Source organism: Triturus cristatus, chromosome 6, assembly GCF_964204655.1.
Source record: "Triturus cristatus chromosome 6, aTriCri1.1, whole genome shotgun sequence".
In the NCBI taxonomy this organism is placed as follows: domain Eukaryota; kingdom Metazoa; phylum Chordata; class Amphibia; order Caudata; family Salamandridae; genus Triturus; species Triturus cristatus.
Genome location: NC_140589.1, coordinates 1,341,947,324 through 1,341,968,711, shown reverse-complemented (window position 1 = coordinate 1,341,968,711; position 21,388 = coordinate 1,341,947,324). Strand labels below are relative to the sequence as shown.

The following is a 21,388-nucleotide window of genomic DNA, read 5'->3' as shown; positions in this document are numbered from 1 at the left end:
TAAATATCAGATAAGGATATATTAATTAGACGTTATTTTTCGCTATTCACCGCTATTCCGCACTACCAGTAGTCAAGGCCTCAATGAGATAAAGTTGTAATTCTACCAAAGGTCAATGAAATATAAATAGAGGGCAAGCATATCTACTCATTTTTTTTTTCTCCGATTTATCAAGAAGTTGATGTTTCTTTGTACTTAAATCTATTAACTTCTTGCATTCTCAAAATAATCAAAACACATAGTCTCCACATGCCATCTGAAAACTACCGTCCAAACTCATGTCATATCAAGGCTCAACTTTAAGCTTCAGGCTCCCTATTTTAGCAGGGGGTGGGGCGCACGCTAGACCTGCTAAGGGCAGGGCTTCACGCAGAGCTAGGCCCATCACAGGTTCAAAAACACACATCACATTACATCTATTTTACACAATCCCCACTGATTGCCCTTATCAACATAATCCTAAGAGACCCTCACTCCTGGCCAATAATCCTACCATCTCAGATGCCCAAGGTCAAAAGGGAACAGAGCGGAAAGAATTGGCGGCTGGTAGGGATCGGGGTGGTAGGGCAGGGAGGCAGGAAGGGGTAAATAAAAAATGTAATTAAACTTACCTCCTCGCCGCGACCTCCTCACTGCGTCCACCTCGTTGCGCCGACCGGAACAACTAGAGGCGCCCATGCTGAGGCTTCCCTGAGCCAATCACAATGCTGCAATGCAGCATTGTGATTACTAAGCACCCAGGCTCCCCTGACCCATCACAACGCTGCAATGCAGCATTGTGATTGGTCTGAGCACCGAGGTCTGGCGCTCAGCCGGGGAATGGGAGCCTGGGCATGTTCTCCACACAGACTGTAATGCAGCCTAAATGGAGAACAGGGTAAGTGCCCATGCACACTTAGGGAGTGAAAACCACTCCTCCCCCACCCTGCCTAATAAAGCTACCGCATGCACAAAGAGGGAAAAATAAAATGATAATAACTTTCAGTTATTATCATTTTATTTTTTACCTTACACTGATGAAAAGCAGTGGGGGACTCTCCTCCGCCTTAGCGGAGGAGCCGCCACTGGCCAAAAGTCAATGCAACTCAAAGTACCTCTCTTCAATAACCTATCTAGTGCAGAAATACCTCTTCTCTGGCATCGCTGTGTCTGCTGGAAATCTTCCACCTTGATAGTAGAAATATGCTTTCCATGCATTTCACATATTACAAGGTACAGTGAACAGCCAGAATACGTGAGTTTAATTTTATATCAGAGCAAAGCTACATTTTGTACTGAAAAGACAAATTAGGGTAGTGTGGTTGAAGAAGTCGTTCCTGCGTTCTTGGTTCTTAGCTAGTATGTCCAAATGTATGTTTTTTAAAGTGTACAGCTGTACGAACAGTATTTTGTTTAATTAAAATTTCATGAAAACTTTAGAAATTACTCCAACAAATGCAGACTGCGGCATCTTGGTAACTATTACTACCCACCAGTTGTATTGCTTCCACTTCTACTGCTACGACTACCAGCTAAGCTGCACTTACACAAAGCACTGGACACAATAGTGAGGTCTCTAAGCGCTGATGCATGACGTGTCATGGTTTGGGTTTGTGTGCAAATGTGCAATTTCTTTGTTTTCTATAACTTGTGAGCACTATTCACTTTTTGTTCGGAAAAAACAAAAAGATACCTGCAGGCACGTGTGATAATACATGCTGTTTATAAAAATATATTTGTGAGTTTGATCTTTACAGACTCCATAGAAATCAAACACATGGCGACTCTCTAATTAAAACGTTGGGAAAGTTACCCAGATGTATGCAGCTCGATGAATGAGAAGGCGCACTCAGTCCTCCAAAAGAGAAGTCCATAATGTAAACTGGCTCCTTGTGCTTGGCTTTGGTTCATAACCAGCAGAACTCTATCCTAAAAATGATAGGTTCTGATTCACAGTGCTTTTTCAATGGGCACTTGTGTCTTATACCTGTCTTACATGTGTGCTGCACATGAATATGCAGGCTTTAATCACAAAGCATTTTCTGTGTCTAGTTTCTAGGACTAAGAGATACTTTCTTATGGAAAGCGTTGGTAAGTGTTAACGATGGGAAAATTCTGGAGTAAATTACTGTCACTTAACAGTGCTCCATTGACTTTCAGCTAGATTTTTGCTATATACATACCACATATCTACATATATACGTAGAGGTAACTGTTAAACCTGGAGTAAAATACACCTAGTTAGGAAAAACCTAGGTCAATCGAGCTTGAACACTCTGCTCTTCTATGATTTACTCCAGGCTATAATTTTAAATGTAGTTTGCTCAGTGAGTTGTCAATCAATCAATCAATCATTGGTTTATAAAGCGCGCTACTCACCTGTGAGGGTCTCAAGGCACTAGGGGTGGAGCAGCTCTGGATCAGTCGAAGAGCCATGGTCTTGAGGTCCTTCCTGAACGGGTGCAGGGTCGGCGAGCATCTAATGTTCACAGGGAGCTCGATCCAGGTCTTGGTTGCGATGTAGGAGAAGGCTCTCCAGCCTGTTCTGTTTCTGCGGATGCGGGGGAGCTCTGCCAGGGCGAGGTCGGCAGAGCGGAGGTTCCTCCTGGGTGCGTGGAAGGATTCTCTCTCGTTGAGGTATTTGGGTCCGATTTTGTTGAGGGATTTGTAGGCGTGGGTGAGGAGTTTGAAGGTGACTCTCTTCTCGACAGGGAGCCAGTGGAGGTCTTGTAGGTGTTGGGTCATGTGTTCGTGACGCGGTGTCCCGAGGACAAGTCTGGCTTCAGTGTTCTGGATGGTTTGGAGTTTGTGTAGAAGCGCTCTGCTGATACTGGCGTTTAGGGCATTGCCGTAGTCCAGTCTGCTGGTTATGAGCGTGTGGGTGACGGTCCTTCTGCAGTCAGGGGGGATCCATTTGAAGGTCTTGCGGAGGATGCGCAGGCTGTTGAAAATAGTGGAAGTGACAGTGTTGATCTGGCGGTTCATGGAGAAGTAGGAGTCGAGGATGATTCAGAGGTTTCGTGCGTGATCTGTAGGGGTGGGTGGATTCCCGAGGGTGGAGGGCCACCAGGTGTTGTCCCAGGCGGAGATGCAGGGTTCGAGGATGAGGACCTCGGTCTTCTCTGAGTTGAGCTTCAGACAGCTGTCTATCATCCAGGCTGACACATTCTTCATTCCTTCCTGGAAGAGGAGTCTGATGTCTTCGGGATTCTTCGTGAGTGAGAGGATGAGCTGGGTGTCATCGGTGTAGGATACAATGCTGAGCCCATGCTGTCTGACGATGGCGGTGAGGGGGGCCATGTAGATTTTGAAGTGCTTGGGGCTGAGCGATGATCCTTGGGGTACTCCACAGTTGATATCGGTGGGTTCGGAGAGGAACGGAGGGAGTCTGATCCTCTGGGTTCTGCCCGAGAGGAAGGATTGGATCCAGTCGAGGGCGGCTCCTTGTATCCCTGCATCGTAAAGTCTGGTTGCGAGCGTGCAATGTGAAACGGTGTTGAAGACTGCGGAGAGGTCTAGAAGGATGAGGGCCGCAGTGTGTCCCTGGTTGAGTAGCATGCGGATGTCGTCCTTGGCGGCAAGGAGGGCGGTCTCGGTGCTGTGGTTGCTGCGTAATCCAGACTGGGAGGTGTCTAGGATGGCGTTCTCTTTGGTGAAGGCAGTCAGCTGGCCGTTTACGAGTCTCTCGGTGACTTTGGCCGCGATGGGGAGGAGAGAGATGGGCCGGTAGTTTTTCAGGTCTGTTGTCAGTTCTGTGATTACTTGTGACTGTGTCCGGACAAAGGTGTCACTTATTTGTGACATTCCAGGACCGAGATGTAGAGTGTATCAAATGTCCCTATATAAAGTTTTGTTGGCTGGAAAAGGGAATCAACAACAATGGCTACGTCACACCAGGATTGGCCTGAAAACCATCCTGTTGGTGACTCGAAGGGAAGAGTTGACTGACAGCATCCTGCAAAGCATGCTCAAGGCCAAGTATTAGGACTAGGCTAGAGTAATGCTCTAGCGCCAATGTAACTCAGCAGTTTGACTCTAGTTACCTTTGCCATACCTGGCTGCGAGAGCTACCTCAACTTATTTGGACCACTGTATGGAAAACCACGTTTTAGAAAGGTTAAAATATGTAATTTCCCTCTAGTGACACTAAAGGTAAAATAGAGAAATGCTGACAGCAATACAGATGCAGAGTGATGCCACAAGAGTGGATCCTTTACTGGATGCTTACCCCTACTTTAATTTAAGTGTGCTAGAGACAAATGGCTTTTGCCCCTATGGACAGATGTCAATGTCTGGACATATGATGAAGCTCTGCAACTTTGAAGGGAAGCTGCCATTGGCTCAACTGATTCTGAGTATCCAGATCTATGCACCATGAACCCTCATAGATTGCTGGATCCCTTTGTGATGTCATACCTTTTTCTCTTTATATAAGAACATCAGCGAGGCTGCGATGGGTCATCCTTCACACATTTATTCTTGCCAAAATGTGTATTGCATTCCATTTACAATAAATGAAATATGATGTCTGTTTCTGTATATGTTTTAAATATGAAGTATTATTGTGTATTTTGACCAGTTTTTATGTTTAAGAGAACAAATTAAATAAACAATATGTTATTGATATGTTGTCCCAGAATAAAGTGGAGTGAAATATGTGGGTCAAACGCCTACTACATTAAATTATTGGTAATATTGCCCAGATCATATTGGAAACAAATGGGCCTCTGCCCTCAAGTTGAATTTCATTACCTAGAAAACTGCAAGCGGGTTTTAGCCCAACACAATATCGTGACCAAGCACGTGTTTGATAATGACGATTTGTTTCCTAACAACATTATGTTTTTTTGACAGAAAGACACAGAGGATGAAGTTCGGGACATTATCCGCAGTAACCTTCACCTCCAAGGAAAGGTAATATTTAAAAAGCTAAAAAGTAAACCTGATACATCGGGTACTAATTAGTTCATTAAATATACACAATGTGCAGGTGTTAGTTCAAGGCAAAGATGACACATTTGAGCTCATACCTATTGCACGTGCCTCATTTCCTTAAGCACTATATCTGTTTTTGAAATGTGTAATTTAATATCCGTGTACTTTTAGTAATGGCCGAAATGGTTGTAGTGTGTTAATGAATTCTCTATGTAGGAAGTTGTTAAGGCTGGAGGTTTGTAGAATAAACAGAAAGAGTGGTCTTTGGACTCTCCAGCTCTATGGAAATGATTCCTTTGAACGAAGACGTCCTTCTCTGCTTAGTTAACAATTTGATGCATTTCGGATATGGTGGCTCCACTAGTTCAGCTATTTAAACTGTGTAATGTGGGAGAACTGAACAAGTGAAAAACATGTCAAGTCTGAATGGATTAATGTACAATGGAAACAACAAGTTTTGAAACGAGTGCAACCAAAAGGTCCACCATAGTCCTGGATGATCAACTTGTCAATGTGGTATACAAACATCCTTGAATGTTTGTCAGAGATAGAAGCAGATCCATAGGAACTAGCTGCGAAATAATATATTTTGGAAATTTCCCCCAATGATAATATCTTATGACCCAATTGGTTTCTTTTGGATACATACACAATCATGTCCGGATCTCAGAAAAAAATGTGGACATTTAAATTGGGTTCAATCAGTCTCTGATGCATGGTTGGACTATATGTGTGAGTCAGGCACTATGTTGTCCCTTTCTGCAGTCTGACTCGATGAACCATTTGTTATTCTCTGGTAGGTGTTAGCCCTTCTTATTTTACTTTATTCTACTTTCTCTCATCTTCTCATATCTTATTTTTCTTTTTTCTTTTCTTTTATTCTATTTTATCCTATTTCATGTACTGTTTTCCCCTTGATTTAATTTACTTTTGAATGCACTGCGTTGCTCTGACACATTGTGATTTTGCTAATGTGACATTGTATGAAACACATAATTTTGCTATAAGCCATCATTGTTGAACTGAGTTGGATGGGAGACTCCTTGTCGCGTTTGCAATACTTCTTTGAAAACAATGTGGCAATGTACTATTGGTGCTCTGTTAAATATGGTATGCTTGCAAATTCCAATCTCAAAGCTTGAGTCTTACCCAGTAAAACAGGAGCCATTTAGAATGCCTAGCTCTTTAAGGAGAGATTTGGGTATCTGGAGTTGGGATCTGGGCATGGTCTCCTTACTTAGTGGGTTTTGCTAGGCCATTGCAGAGTAAAATGATAAAGATAAACACTGACAGTATAGAGAAAGTTGGAGAAATGACGAGAGGTCTTTAGGGTGCCTATGTTTTAGATTCACTCTTGAGGTATTGTTTGTTTTGGTTGTTTCATTCTTCATCTGCAAAAGCTGATAGTTCAAATCCACAAACATGTTTTGCAGATGCCCTCTCTAGTTCTGTTGGTTCCAGGATTGCTGTCCCACCATATGATGGCAGCTGTCCAGACACCGTTGATATCATTGTCCAGAATATGAATACTGTATACACAGTGGGTGAGATGGCATTAGTCAGTTTCAGTGAAATCATCCATGAATAGGTAGCATCAAGAAGTCCTTTATCAGTCATCACAACCTTTGTATGCACATCAGGGTCCATATTGCGATCAGGTCACACCTTAAAACAGGTGCACTGGGTGCAAACAGGGAGAGTGCGCTCTAATATGGTGAATAAGCTGGCTTCAGAGTCCTGGGGGCAGCACATTCAAGTGAAATACAGAGTGGCTGCTTCAAAACTGCTCAGTGTTTCACAATGCAGGCGGCACCCACCTGCACTTTCAAGAAGAACTAGAAATTCACTAGCAGGTGGGTTCAGTGAGTGATTGAGGGGTCCAAGGGATCCCCATTCTTCCCTCCAGAGGAAAGCCTTTACGAGGCATACTGAAAGAGCACCTCCCTTTTGTGGCACACTTTCAGTACGCCTCCTAAAGGCATTTTTGCCTCTGAACCCACATCCATAAACCAGCATGAGCACAGAGGTAAAGTGATTCCCTGCTCCATGCAAATGAGGGAATGCCCTCTTGAGATATCGCTGGTGCAGCATAAGTGCCAGCACTATCAATAATGCAGAAGGGGCTGCACAAGCTGCCCAACAATATACACCAATGAGGGTTTTGTATACTTTTTAGAGATGTATTATACAGTCAGCTGCACATTTCATAATCTGCTCATGGTGACTTCTAGAAACTTGTGCATACAGGGTATGAAATCCAGGAGTTGCACTTTGTGCAGTTCTCTTGCTCTGCCTCTTTTGTATACACTTTTGTTGATTTCTTTCCCTTAACAGCAGAAGTAAAAAAATGACTGACTAAGGTTGGAGAAAGAAACTTGAAAAACAAGATACCTTAGAGAGCAGGGTTCCCTGAGAGGGTTAAAACGTCAAGTACACCGTGTATTTAGGGACTTTCTGAATTTGCTATGCAAGTGTTGTTTAACATCTCATCTAGTGCAGTTGGTTTTCGGAGGAGACATTTCTGACACATCCAATCTGCACCCTGTCACTGTGGTAGTTTTGACGTCTTGTTCTTTTTCTTTCAGGCACGCTGTACGCAATGCTAAGTGTTTATTGTTTGATCAGTTTCCAGTTCATTTCTTCTGGGTTAGACTCGTGTTACGCTCATCGGGATGTCTATATTTGCTGATGCTGCACTGCCTTACAGTAGTCCGGAAACTTAAAGTTAATTTCTCTACCTCGGCCCAGCCCTTTATTTGACAGTGTCTGGATACTCAAACACTTGATGCCTTTGAGGAGCTTCTGTGTCCTTGAAGACTGCGGTGCCCTTGGATGAATCTTTCAGATGCCATGAAGGATTAAGATTATATCACAAATGGATCTAATAATTCCAAAAATAGTGAATGTTGTCAATCACCACTCATTTTTTATCGTTTACTGGGCGGAGGATTAAGCAGGAATCTGTTTTAAAATAAATATTCAACATACAAATTGCATAGTGAAGTTGATACACAAAGCTTTCTTAGGAGCAGCAGTGCTGCGCAGTACAGAAAAAACATAGGGGCATATTTACAAGTAAACTGCGAAGTGCACAGCTGCGGCAAAGTGTGACGCCATTTTCAAAGTGCAGGGATGCTCCGTATTTATGACAATATGGCGTACCCCTGTGTTTTCCTTAGGGCTGGCGCTAAAAATAGTTGCCTAGCACTAACACAGACACCCTTGTGCTAGAGTGCATGAGTGCCGGTGTTGCAGGGAATAATTGTTTATGTATAGGAAGCTGTACCTTCCTGCACATAAACAATCATTAATGGCGGTTTTCTACTTCTGTGTGTGCTGCAGAATTCCTCCAATCTTCCATATGACCACATGCCATGCCACCTTCAAAAGAGAGCTTAAAGCCTTTCTCTATGAAAGACATGGGTTGAATTCCTTTTCTCTCACTTGCTTCCAATTTTTTTTTTTCTAAACATATTTTATTGGCATTTAGTTTAACATCAAACGGATACATCAGCTCATATCATTGCACAAGATACAGTTTAAAGTACATCTTAGCATTAACATAATCGGGCGTACCTAGGCCACATCTCATATCACTGGTCTTACCCCAACCACTGATAGCTGGACAGGTAATATGAACTCAGGGATCTGTGCCTATGGTGACTCCTGGGTGTTGTAGCACCCCATCACATTGCTTAGTACTCATTTAGTTTACAACTTTCAATAATATATGACCTAATATAGAAAGGGGCCTTCAGGTAAATGTCACTCAGTTTATATAAAAACAAAAAAAACTAATAAACAACTTACTGTGCAGGGGGTCTACATTACATAATAGCATGTCAAAGAAAGGGATATTGGCCTGGGAAGTGTAGTGTACCGGGGATCTTGGTCATTGCCAATTTAGCCTCTGGCTACTGTGTCATTCTCTCCATATCTCTGACAAGCTGAAAAGAGGCTCCTTGGGAGGCATCCCCCAGTCTCCACTGCCTAGGTGCTACTGTGTTCTTTTCCAGTATTCTCCCTATTCCCTAAGTCCATCATCACTCCTTTTGAGATCCCCAGCTGCTCAGGTGTGTTCCCCATCAGCCTGGGTATTGTCACCACTCCCCTCTGCCCCACTACTATCCCGTCAGGGTTCTACAAGGCTTCAAGGATCTCTCTTCAGAGCTACCCCATAGGGCAGCGCCTCAGACCCCGCAGTTCCTCTCTAGCCAGGACTCTTCCCTCAGCTCCTGCCCAGTGGATCCTGTCTCGTTTCCAGGCCATTGCTATCCTCCTCCTGGCCAGAATTAGGGCAAGACCCAAAATTCAATTGCCCACCTTCCGTTTGGGTAGTCGGCGTAAAAGCCCCAGTAGACAAACCATGGCCAAGGGCTCTAGCACACACCCTACTGCTGCCCCCACCAATCTCAGCACTTCCTCCCAAACCTTGTGTAGTGTGTTACAGCCCCAGGTCATATGTATAAAATCTGCTATAATTACACCTCTGGAAATTATGTATTTCGCCGCCATAGGCTATAGGGTGTCATGTACGTCATAGGTATGTAATTAAATTGCATGTATTTCATCCTGGTATTAGGGGAGACCTTTTTTGGGTATGCTATAATTCTGCCCAATTCCGGATCTGAAAGTTTGTGTCCAATACTGCCTCCCGGCAATCACGTAGTTTTAGTAACAGGGTACGGTACATCTTTGACAGTGAGGTGTAAAACCATTTCATCTGATGTTTTGCCACAGCCAAGGCAAGCAGAGAATGCAATACCACATGTGCCGTGGTTTTCTCCCAACTTCTACTCCACAACTCCCTGAATGTCCATGCCAAGGCCTCGCATTGCAGGAATTGTCCTGGCTGAAGGCCAAAGTCCTCAACCAGATCTCCAAAGGGGCAAGAAAGGACTGCTGACAGCAGTCCCCTACTGTCTCCAGCCCGACTTCAGTCCAAGCTGTCATTTGTTCTTGGGCGAATACCATTCTTGGGTTGCTATGCTGTAGGCCGAACAGTGGCAGGACCGGGGCGTACAAAGGAACCCCCGCTACTTTAGCCACGCAGTGTTTCAAACACTGCAGGGATGTGGTCTGTAACAGGGATTGAAGAGGGATTATCACCGCTGGGTCAAGCAGTTTTGCCAGCAGCAGGGAGGTGCGCGGTCCGTAATCTGTCAAATCTGTCCCCTCTGGGCATGTTCCTCCCAGCCAGTTCGGCACCCCCAAACCACCCTCCACCATGGGGCGCTGCAGTGCTGCTAAGGACACCCTCTGATGCCTCTTCTCCCATATAAGATCTCGCAGCAGCAAGTTCAATTGCTGGAACCACCTTGCAGGTATTGTAGTTGGAAGATTAATAAAAAAATATTGCAAACGTGGCAGCATGTTCACCTTAGATAGGGAGTCGCAAAGAGCACCAGAAAGGGACACATGATCTAAGAGACCTAAGAGCCCTCTTAAGATTCCCTTCTCTTAGGTCTTCCAGGAAGTGTAAGATGTCGATCCCTAAACATCTAAAGGTAGAAGGGGCCTAATTAAGATCTACAGGGAGGTCCAGGGGGAGTGGCAGTGACACAGTCATGGGAAACAAATAAGTCTTGCTTCTGTCATCCTTCAAGCACAATAGGAGCTCAAACCTTCCCAAGAGGTCCAGAGCCCACCACCACATCATTGAGATAGCAGCCCCCAGTGCAGCTGTCTCTGTTCATGGCCTCAGCCACCTGATTGTCTCTAGGGGCGTCTACCGCCACTCCGTCAGTCTCACCAGGCTGACCGAGGCGAGCCACCTGAGGAAACCAGCCGCCGGCACCCCCCACAGTATAAGCGCACCCGGTCTCATACCTGGCCAAACCCCACCTCGGGCAGGCTCTCAATTTCACGGCTTTCCAGGTCGACTCATCCGGCAACAAACTTCTTCGTCTCTGGGAGGCCGTGTTGATGTCAGGCTGCATCCTATTCTTCTAGCCTTGGTGGTTCACGCTTCCTGCTGCTTCTGTCTTCCCCTGGGGAATGCCTGATGGCAGTCCAGACCTCGCCAACTAGCGGGTAGCAATAGCCAGTTTAAAGCCAGCCCCGTTGCTTGGCCCATCTCCTCCGCCTCTTCAATCAGGCTCTTTTCAGGGTCTCAATCGTGCCATCTCACTTCTCAATTCTTCCTCCTGGTGAGGGCTCGCGCCGAGCAACTCAGCAGGCAGGATGGCACTGATGTCGCAAGATACAGCACGGGCTGGCACGGCCACCACTTGCTTCCAAATGTTTTCGATGTTCCATCTGAAACGTTTTCATGCCCTGATTGTTTGGAAACTGTACTTGTGGACAGTTTATCTCCCAGGCACTCTCAATTATCTGTTTTAAATCACCCAGCCTGTATCTTTAATATATTCCTGCTGTGATTCATTGGTGACTGTCCTTTTGTAAAGAGCCTTGACGCTGTATAAAATCACAAAAATAAAAAATACAAACATCCATGCCCCCAGTAATCCACCTACTAACTCGACCCTTGAAACTGACAATATTGGGCACAATGCTTACTCCAGGAGTGCCCAGTGACCGGGGAATACATTTGGGACCCTGAGTATTCTCTTAGAAATAAGGAAATACTGGGTAAATTGCTATTGCTGATCCCAATTTTTTTTTATGCACTTCATGTGCTTCCTCAATTTCCCATTTCCCTAAGTAACTCGCCCCAGGGCTTCACCTGCATTCATCATGAGGAGTCCCAGCTGAAACACTACAGTTTAGCAGAAGTACAGTGAAGATTGTAATGCCAATGAGCCTGTAAACTCATGTTACTGACCCCACTGGGAATGCCGGGGACCACTAATTGCTCTTTAGGGCCATATGTAGGTAGCCCAATACCGGTCGGTAACGGCCGATTTTCGGTAATTATACCGTTACCGACCGGTATTTAGGCTTTTGATATGTAGGGGGATCATTTCTGTATTCGGTAATTTACCGAATCGGTAATTTTACCGATTCGGTAAATACCGAATACAGAAATGAGATGTAGGGGGAGTGTGTGGGGATTCGTTATTTACCACCAACTGAAAGTTGGTGGTAAATGACGAATGACTCAGTAAATGCATTTTTTGGCCCTTAGATGTGTGAAATGTGGCAGACACACATGCCCTCAGGGCATGTATGTGTGCCACATGTGCACACATGCAGGAATCAGGGGTGCAACAGGGTGTCAATGTGACACCCTGCCACCCTTGATTGAGCTCCCCCCATTACCGATTCGGTATTTACCGATTCGGTAATGGTAACTGGCTTCCCATTGATTCCTATGGGCCTCCTGGCCCATAGGAATCAATGAGATACAGGTTACCATTAACGAATCGGTAAATACCGATTCTAAAATACCGACACTTACCGAATCGGTATTTTTTTACCTACATTACATTTACCGATTCATAAATACCGAATCGGTAAAATTCGGTATTTAAGAATCGGTAAATGTAATTTACCTACATAAGGCCCTTGGTGTCTGAAAACAAACTACAGAAACAAGATGTGCAGCCACTTTTTTTTTTAACAGCGTTCATTACCTCCATTTCAGAGGGTTAAAGAATATTGCTATTTTATTAGAGACATGAGTGAAAATATTATGCCAGGTTCACACAGGACAATTAATTTCGCAGCAGGGTTGAACAAATAATGTCACAAACAGGTGTGAGAGTAAACTGAAGCAAAATATCAGTGCAAAGCTCACTCTATAAATCACAGAATATAAAATGAACTTCCTTCTTAGATGACAGGAAACAATTAGTTGCTTTGGGAGAATTTATATCTAAATCCTTCACTTTACCATGTGGTGTTCAACAGGGGTCATCGTTGAGCCCTGTGATTTTCAATCTTTATGTAGCTCCTTAAGCTAAATTGCTAAGATCTTAAGGCTTCTCCACTATATCCTATGCCAACGATACCCAAATAGTAGTGCCTATTTCCAACAACATCGATAATGTAGCTGAGCGAGTCAGCAATTGCATGAGAGCTATAGGGAATTGTATGAGTATTCATTGGCTGAAGCTTAATTCCTATAAGTCAAAGATGTTGATCTTTGTTAAAGATACAGACTTCTGGGACAATGTCCTTTATTTGGGCCTGTATCAAAGACTGTTTCAAAAGCTGCAGAGAATTCAGAATGCAGCAGCTTGGCTGCTCTGCAACGGTAAAAAGTATTATTCACTCTTGGCGACTCTGATTGATCTTCATTGGCTCCCTGTTTAGAAAAGGGTAGCCTTGAAGGCCCTTTGCACTGCCCATGAAGCCCTTTACTTGACAATTCCCAAATATTTGAAGAAAAAAGTATTTTGCTATTCACCTAAGAGGGACCTGCATTCTGCAGCATCAAAGATAGCAGTAGTACCAAGGATCTACAAAACCTCTTGGTGCAGTAGAGGTTTTGTTTATCCCACTTCCAAGCTTTGAAACTTCATGCCTGAGCAGTTGAGAGTTCAATCCAATCTGCAGAACTTTCAAAAACAGCTTAAAACCTGGCTTTTCATCCTTCCTGTTTAAACTCTAATCTTCCTGATGTTGAGGACCCGTATGCAGATGTGTAGTGCCAAGATGGCTTCAGGCATACGTCGCGCTCTGTAAATTGAAACCAGCCAATCGATCAATCTTCTTCAATGGCTCCACCTTTCTTACAAAGATAGAGAGCTCATTCAGTAAAAGTTGAGTGACATCATGGTGTTAGAAATCCTCCTTGCATGCAATAGAGGGATATCAATGCATTCTTGTAACGCCTTTGGTTAGCATGGCTCAAGATCAACACTTTGCGCCTCACGGTCATTGTGGAGGAGGCCCCAAAATCTGCTACTGTGGCAGACATTTTCGTACGGATTACACCTGGCAACATGGCCTGTCTCACTTATGTGATTTCCAGAAGTAGACCCCAAAAATGGGTTTCTGTTTCCAGGAATCAAGTTAGAAATGTCCCTCAGGTATTTTCTCTCAATTTTCAGGGAGTATTTAAAAGATTTATTTTGTCCAGAACAGTCATCGTTTCAGTAGTGGTTCTTCACTGATTTGCTTCTGGTGTTAATAAAGGAACAAATACCATACCTCTCCCCAGGAGATAGAGTCAGGCTTTAGTTGAGCAGACCCTCCTACGCAGAGCCGACAGTTTGCTCCTCTATCAGTAACGCATCGAACTGCTTCTCACTAAATAGGGTGGTGGTCCAAGAGGAGGTTAGCTATACATACACCAATTTTTATCAGAAGTCCTATCACAGCCCTCCTCTACATAAGGCCCTTAGTCTAATAGAGGTGTTTAAGATACAAGGACCAGTAATTCAAAAAACACAGTTGAGAGAAAAATACCATAGAGTCAAATCCAGGTTCTAGAAAGGGAAACCTCTATAAACTATTTAAACAAAAATGCTTAAAACAACATAAAGGAAAGAGTGAGAAAATAATGTACACACTCCAACAGAGTCAAAAGGAGCAATAACTAATAATGATCTGTTGTGGTCTCAATGTAAGTCAAACTGAAAAGTAAGTGTATGAAAGAAGTTACTATGGGCCTGATGTATAGTTGAGTAGTTGTAGTAAGCCAACCAATTAGTGGAAATTGAGCAAAATGACGGGAATAAACTGGTGGAATTTCCCACATCATATGTAAACCAAACTGTTGGATTGTCCTCTAAATTAACACTTCCTCCAGAAATTATGAGATTTTTCTTTTCCACTCAACTCTAAATCAGACTCCAAGTGTCACTGTTCAACAGGATAATGGCCAACAGAGATATGGCTAAGCAAACGTGGTTGGATAGTAATAATGGGAAAGGCACGTTTAACAATGTGGTCTTCAGACCGTGTCTCTATTCGAAGGCAAATACATTGAGGGCAGATCCCATCCTGCCAGTGTTGTCAGCTTCAAGTGCAAATCAATGGAACAGAATTTTATGGAATAGTGGGTTGCTGGTAAAATACATTGACTGTAAGCAGTTTGGGGACGTGACTTAATGCCAGACTGAAAATCTGATTTCTCTTGAGAAACTGTAAGTGAGCTAAGAACTCACCTTGGTGGCCGACATTAGTTCCCCAATTCCTCAGTAAGGCTTCAGCTCAAAAAATGATGTTCCAAGGAGTCAGGAACCCAAAGGAAAATATTGGATCAGGAAGCTTAAAAATAAAAAAAAGCTATAGGATCATCCCAAAAATGTCAAGAAATTGAAAGACCTATGAAAGGCATACAAAAAAAGCATTGCGAGACTCTAGGTGGAGTGCGGAACACAGACAATGGCAGGATCTCTACCTTGCTTACAAAAGCAAGAATCAGCAAGTCTTTTGACATTAATACAATTGACTTGAAAGAGATCAGAGCTTTATAGACAGAAACACAGCGGGTCATGCCGCATGCATAGCGTACATAAAACAATTATATTGCCTTAATGATGGCACACTTGTATGGTCAGATGCTGACCGCTCACCAACGCCCTTGACCTACTCCTAGCAATACATTTCAGGACATTTTAGGATGGATCACAAAATGCCGGAGTGATGCCACCCCTTGCCAAAATGGTCTGCGTGCCTCAATCTACAAACAGGATTCAGCATACTGGACAGCTGCTTTTCATGATCTATTTAATCACGGACTGGCCGTGAACTCCATACTAGACTTTTGGAAGGGGCCGGTATTACACATCATTTTTAGAAAACGGGCTTATTCAAACCAAATAGCTATAGCCTGATAGCCTTAGTGGACATTGAATCAAAGTATGATGCTAGTTTTTTATTGTCTGACCTGGAGGCCTGGGCAGCTAAAGAAAGATAAATATGTTAAAATCAAACAGGGTTTTGGGTGAAATCAATCACAACGGACAATCTGGCCTGTCTGGCAATGTTAATAATTAAGTTAAGCCGGAGAAAACAGCAACCCTATTCCTGCTTTATTGACTTTTCTGGGGCATTTGCTCTCGTCTGTAGAAACTTGTTATGGTAGAAACTGGTTTCCAGGAATATTCCATCTACTCTATTCAATTATTGCAGTCCAATAACTGGGTGCAAAAAACGTTGAGGGATAACCACACTGTGAGGATGGATAGAGGATTAAACAAGGTTGCAAGCTTGCTCCAGATTAAAGGAACTCAGAAAAGATGGCTAGCGGCTAGCAGGGCCAGACTTGGGAAACAAAAGCAGGCCTGACAAAAATGCTGAAATCAGCCTGAGCCACTTTGCCTCCTCGCTCTAGCTCTCTCATGCCATCCATCCACTCTCTATCCTTCTCTCCTCTCTTCTCCTACTCTGATTGCTTTCTCTATTCCTTCCCGCTCTTTCTCTCTTGAAGCCTTCCTGTACTTGCTACAATTAACCACGGAGAGCTGGGAACAGTGATAGAGATTCCAGGAGCAGCCTCCAAGGGCCACTGCTCACTAGGGAAATGCCCGGTGGAATAAAAGGCCCGTCTGGCCCTGGTGGGCAGATTCAAAGTGTAAAGATCTAGAAGGGGTTTATGGGTTGAACATGCAACAGATATAGTCAGGTGCAGATTATTTGGTACCCCAATGGCAAAGGCATTGAACTTGAGTCAGGCACCACTTGGACAGAGGTGCTAGATGAGTTAAGATGTGAGTATATTTGTTATGTCCAAGGACTAAACATGCAGCAAAATTTTGTAGATTTTGAGATATACAATGAGATAATGAGTGAGGCCAAACTATCACCTTTGTCTAGCTGAGAAAGAAATAACACCTGGACCACTGTCTTCCAATAACTGAAGGATGAAAAAGCAATAGTTTTCTTAACCTCTTCAGTGCCCATGACGAGATAGTCTCGTCATGGAGCACGGTTGCGCTGTGCCCATGACGAGACTATCTCGTCATGAACCCCACCCACTAGTGCAACGCCTGGCACAGGAGGGGGAAAGGGCGTGGCACTGAAGGGGTTAAGCACCTCCAGTAATAAATGGCAGGTGAAAGCTAACCTATTAATGTGTTCCTTTAAGGTTAAATGAATAGCAAAGATAATTCTATGTTGACTGCAGAGGTGATCCTTGAACAGAAAGAGCCCATATTCTGTGGCCACCTGACAGCATTCAAACGAGAGCAATTGCCAAAAACCAAAACCTCAGTTTTCTTGGAGTTGAGGTCATAATGAGTTGGCATCCATCAAGGTAATTATAAATGCCTGCAATTCTTAAACTGAAGCGGGAGGGAAGCAAAGTCATCATACAATCTCAAAAAGATTCGCATGTCATCAGTATAGACACAAGGTTTTAGGCCAGAGCATGAATAAATAAAGCAAGAGGGGAGACCATATATATATTAAATAATGTTAGGCTTAGTGTGCAGGTCAATTCCATGCAGGCTGAAAAGGGGAACAAGGTAACACTCTGCGAGTGTTTTTTTAAAGGAAAAGACCACTCAATCCAACACATTGCCTCTTGCCCAAACCCTGCATTGGTGACCCCAACAAAATGGGATAAGAGATCAAGTCAAAAGCTGAAGAAAGATCTAAAAAGATCAGAGGTACTTCACTTCTCAGATTCAAAAACATGCTAGGGAGGGGACCAAAATTGTATCAGTCCCAAGGAATGGCATTGGAAAGGGTCAGGTAGTTGTTTAGACTAACAGAGCCATTATAGTTAGGACCTTACAGCTCTTTCAGTGACCTTGGCCAGCAAGGGAAGTAGTGAAAGCATTAAAGCATTGGGTCCTACCCTAAGGGGCATATTATCGAGAACAGCGTTAAAATTATAATGAGCTTGATAATATTCCCTTGAGAATTCCAATAGAAGCCCAGGTTCTGGTGTGAAGGACCACAAACCTGGGCTTCTATTGGAATTCTCAAGGGCATATTATCAAGCCCTTTATCGCCGCTTTAGCTGCAGTTTCCTGCTGCTAAAGCGGCGATAATTTTAAGGCCGTTCTTGATAATATACCCCTATATTCGTTAAGAGTAACACTATGACAGCTTTATTACAGAAATCAATCAACCTGCCAGTACTTAATGAAGTGCTGCAACTTTTGGTCAGAAAAAGTACCTGAATAGATGTTAAAGACTTTGCTATTTTCGTAGGAAGGCTCAAGGAAATAGACATAGTTTGAATTAGGATATCTATCTCTGAAATCGTTGTAAAAGAGGATTGGCCCATAAAGGGTTGAAGACTAACCACAGCAAAAGAATATTTAAAAGCAGAACATTAGAATTAGGTTGAAGAGACTGTACAATGTTCATAATTTGTTTGTGGGAAAAAAATCAGGGAAACAGAGCACAGCAATTGAGAAGGAATGATTGAGGGTGTGCAAGCAGAGTGGGTAGTGTGGCTGTTATAAATTGAGAAAACAACTTGTGCTAAATTAGAAGAAGTCTCAATACTTTTCTTACAATACACAAAGTGGGCCTTTCACAATATTTGTTATGGTTGCAGACGTTTGCTGTGCAGCTGTGTTTGCTTTGAGGTAGGTGTGTTGAGGGCCTTGCTTTTTCTATTGTCTTGCTCATCAGCTTTCCATTGGCTATTCCTTGTGAGAATCAAGGAACAGCGGGGATACTGTAGTAGGAAGTGACTGGTTTTAGTGGAATAGTAGCATAACAGGACTAGTGAGCCAATCAATAAAACCTAAGCACTGTTCTCAATATTATCAGACGGCAAATATAATATAAAGATTGTAGGAGAGCCTAGTAGTGACTAATTGTAAAGCTATGCCAGGTTTTACCAGGCGGTGATGAAGAGAAAAAAAAGGGTAGCAAGCAGTCCACCCTATATCAGGCGGAAGGTACAATGCCCTTCCTCCTTCCTTCGACGGCCCCATCTCTGTCAAGCAATAGGACAAAGCTGATGGTTTGCACAGCTCTTAAGGCGTCACGCGGACTGACGGTATGGCGGGCAGGGTACTCCATCATGTTTGAGAGAGAGTAGCATGCCTGTCAAAAAGGTGAAGAATTTGTAACAGCATCCACCAATGCACACAAATCACCTAGCAGAAGTAAATAGTTTGAATGAAGACACAGAAGAGAGCTGCTGTCCAGAAAAGGATCAGTAAAAAGACCATGAGGATAATAAACTAAGATGATTTAAATAACTTTTGCTGCGGAACTAATGTTGAAGACAAGAGCTTACGCTAATGAGGTACGTAGCAGAGAACGAGAAGTGACTGTAAGGGAAGTTCCATTAATAAAAGTTAGGTCTCCACTCCCCAGGGTTACCCACTCAGTGTTTGTGAAGAATATCATAACTGAAAGAATTGCCAAAGCTATTTTGGCTGCTGTGCTTTCTATGAGCCAGATCTCCCTTATATATGGGATAAGGTACACACTACCATACATTATATGGAGAGTGCAAGTCACCCAAGAGTTCTGTGAACAAATGGAGGAACAAGGCTGAAGTGTGGCGATGACTTGCAATGTCCTAATGTATGTCAGAGGATATTGTATTTCTTATAATACATGTCACTCAATCACTGTTCCTACAAACAGCTTAAATCCTTGGGGGCAGATTTACAAGCCCCTTGCGCCACTTTTGCGTCATTTTTAACATGGGAAAAGTGACACAAAAGTAGCGCAAGGAGCTTGTAAATCTGCCCCTTGGTGTATTGCTCTTTTAAAACAAATAGGTAATTTGGTTGCAGGCATGAAGATTAAAAGCAGATTCTAAAGTTCAATATTAAACACACCAACAAGTATTTAGTGATTTGTTGCAGAAAAGACATTTATATTAGCTAAATGTACATTAGATAAAAAAAAATGCTCTTGCTGAGATCCAATGAAACATGCAGAGGGATTCTATCTTTTCGGTAATGACCTACAGTAGACAAAAATAACCGTTGCCATAAATAGCTACTTTCTGCTTATCATTATTCATTTTAGAAAAACAGATCAGAAGATCTAAAAGCCAGTTCTAATTTTCGTTGTTGCAACTGCAGCTCTAATCTTTCACCATGGTTGTCGTCTCTGGCTGCTGATGACTGGAGATATCGCAACTTGACTGTAGTAAGGAAACTAGAGTTAGGTTTTTATACATGGATTGCAAGCTCCCATGTAATATGAAAACTACATTGAATCTCTGATCACAAAAAAACAATGTAACTTAGAGGTGGCCTTAATTAAAGAACATCCATAAAGTAAAGCACACAAGAGCTTAGGGGCATATTAACAAGGGCATTATCTCCGCTTTTTTGGCTTTAAAAGCCAAAAAAGCGGAGATAAAACTATTGCCCTATTTACAAGAGGGTGCTAACATGCATAATTGCATGTTAGCACCCTTTTATCGGATGCCTCCCTTTGCATATCTAATGAGATGCAAAGTGGACGTCACTGGGCAGTACAGCCTTGCAAATATCGCTGATGTGCACATCGCAATATTTACAAGGCTGACCCAGCATTTTAGCAGACGTTAGTTTTTGGAGAAAACCGCTGTTTTCTCCAAAAACTAACGTCTGCTAAAATCCTGACTTACCCATCCCTAACATAGGGGGTGGATTATGCTGCTACAACCACAGGGTCATATCAGCAAGGTTATCACCCTTTTGCTGGGAACATCGCTGGAAAACCAGCGATGTTCCCTGCAAAACGGCGATTTCCCCCGCTATCTCTGGAATTTTTATCGCCCTGGAACAACGCGTTGTTGATAACGCGCTACCAGGGCGATAAATTCCAGAGATAGACGGCGATGAATAACAAAGCGCTAAGCGCGCTTTGCGTTATTCAGCGCCGTTCCTTGCTGATATGCCCCTTAGTTTTATCTAGAGTAGATCAGAGAAAGGTGAACGGTTAAGGCAGATGCCCTGAAGAACATGTAAAGATATCACCTGACTTGCTGGTAAACTGAGACTATCTAAGATATATTCTCTGCTTAGCCTTGGATGACTGGGAGCATGAGTGAGTAGAGCAGACATGAAAGTGGTAGAATCCTGTGGCCAGATGGTGTGCAGACAGGTACATATAGACTTGCCTAGGAGCACCTTTAGTAAGCAATTGGCAAACTGGCTATGCATGTCCACTATGCAGTTGAATGAGATAAGTCATTCAGGAGCTCTGGCTCTGTCAATGAGGCAGTGGTTCCACTTACAATGGCAAAGTTAGAGCCAAGTGAAAAATATAAATTGACTGGTCTAAAAAAAAGGTAAACTGTGGCTTGGGTACTCTGTAGTGTCACCCTTGGAAACTTTCCGATAAAGGAGGGGAGAGAGGATGCTGGTAAAGTAAATAAGTTAAAATAATGAATAAAGAAAAATTCAAAGAAAGTGATTCGGGTAAATTATAGCAGTGGAATGTTGAGCGCTCCATTCAAGACAATGGAGTAGCTCCTGGCTTTTAATGGCTGGTATAAGCCTTTTGCTCCAACATTCCAATGTTTGTCTTTCTGTTTCTCCCTCAGTGGGTGGAATGTTCTAATAGCTTTATAGACTTCCTGCCTTCTGTCTCAGACTATACCTACTGCTAAAGGCCCTTGGGCCTTTAAGTTGAGTTCAGGGCCTTTAACAACTGGTATATCCATCGGCTGCGAGCTACAAGGCTATAATAATAAAGTGGCTGC

General features: G+C 43.2%; 1 protein-coding gene across 1 annotated transcript in view; it reads left to right on the top strand.

Moving 5' to 3' along the window:
- RYR2 (ryanodine receptor 2) overlaps positions 1-21,388 on the top strand; it is a 3,458,987-nt gene that overhangs the window by 2,786,764 nt on the left and 650,835 nt on the right. The window contains exon 72 of the mRNA XM_085612346.1: positions 4,834-4,893. Within this exon, the coding sequence (XP_085468472.1) occupies positions 4,834-4,893 (60 nt within the window). The remainder of the gene's footprint in view (positions 1-4,833; positions 4,894-21,388) is intronic.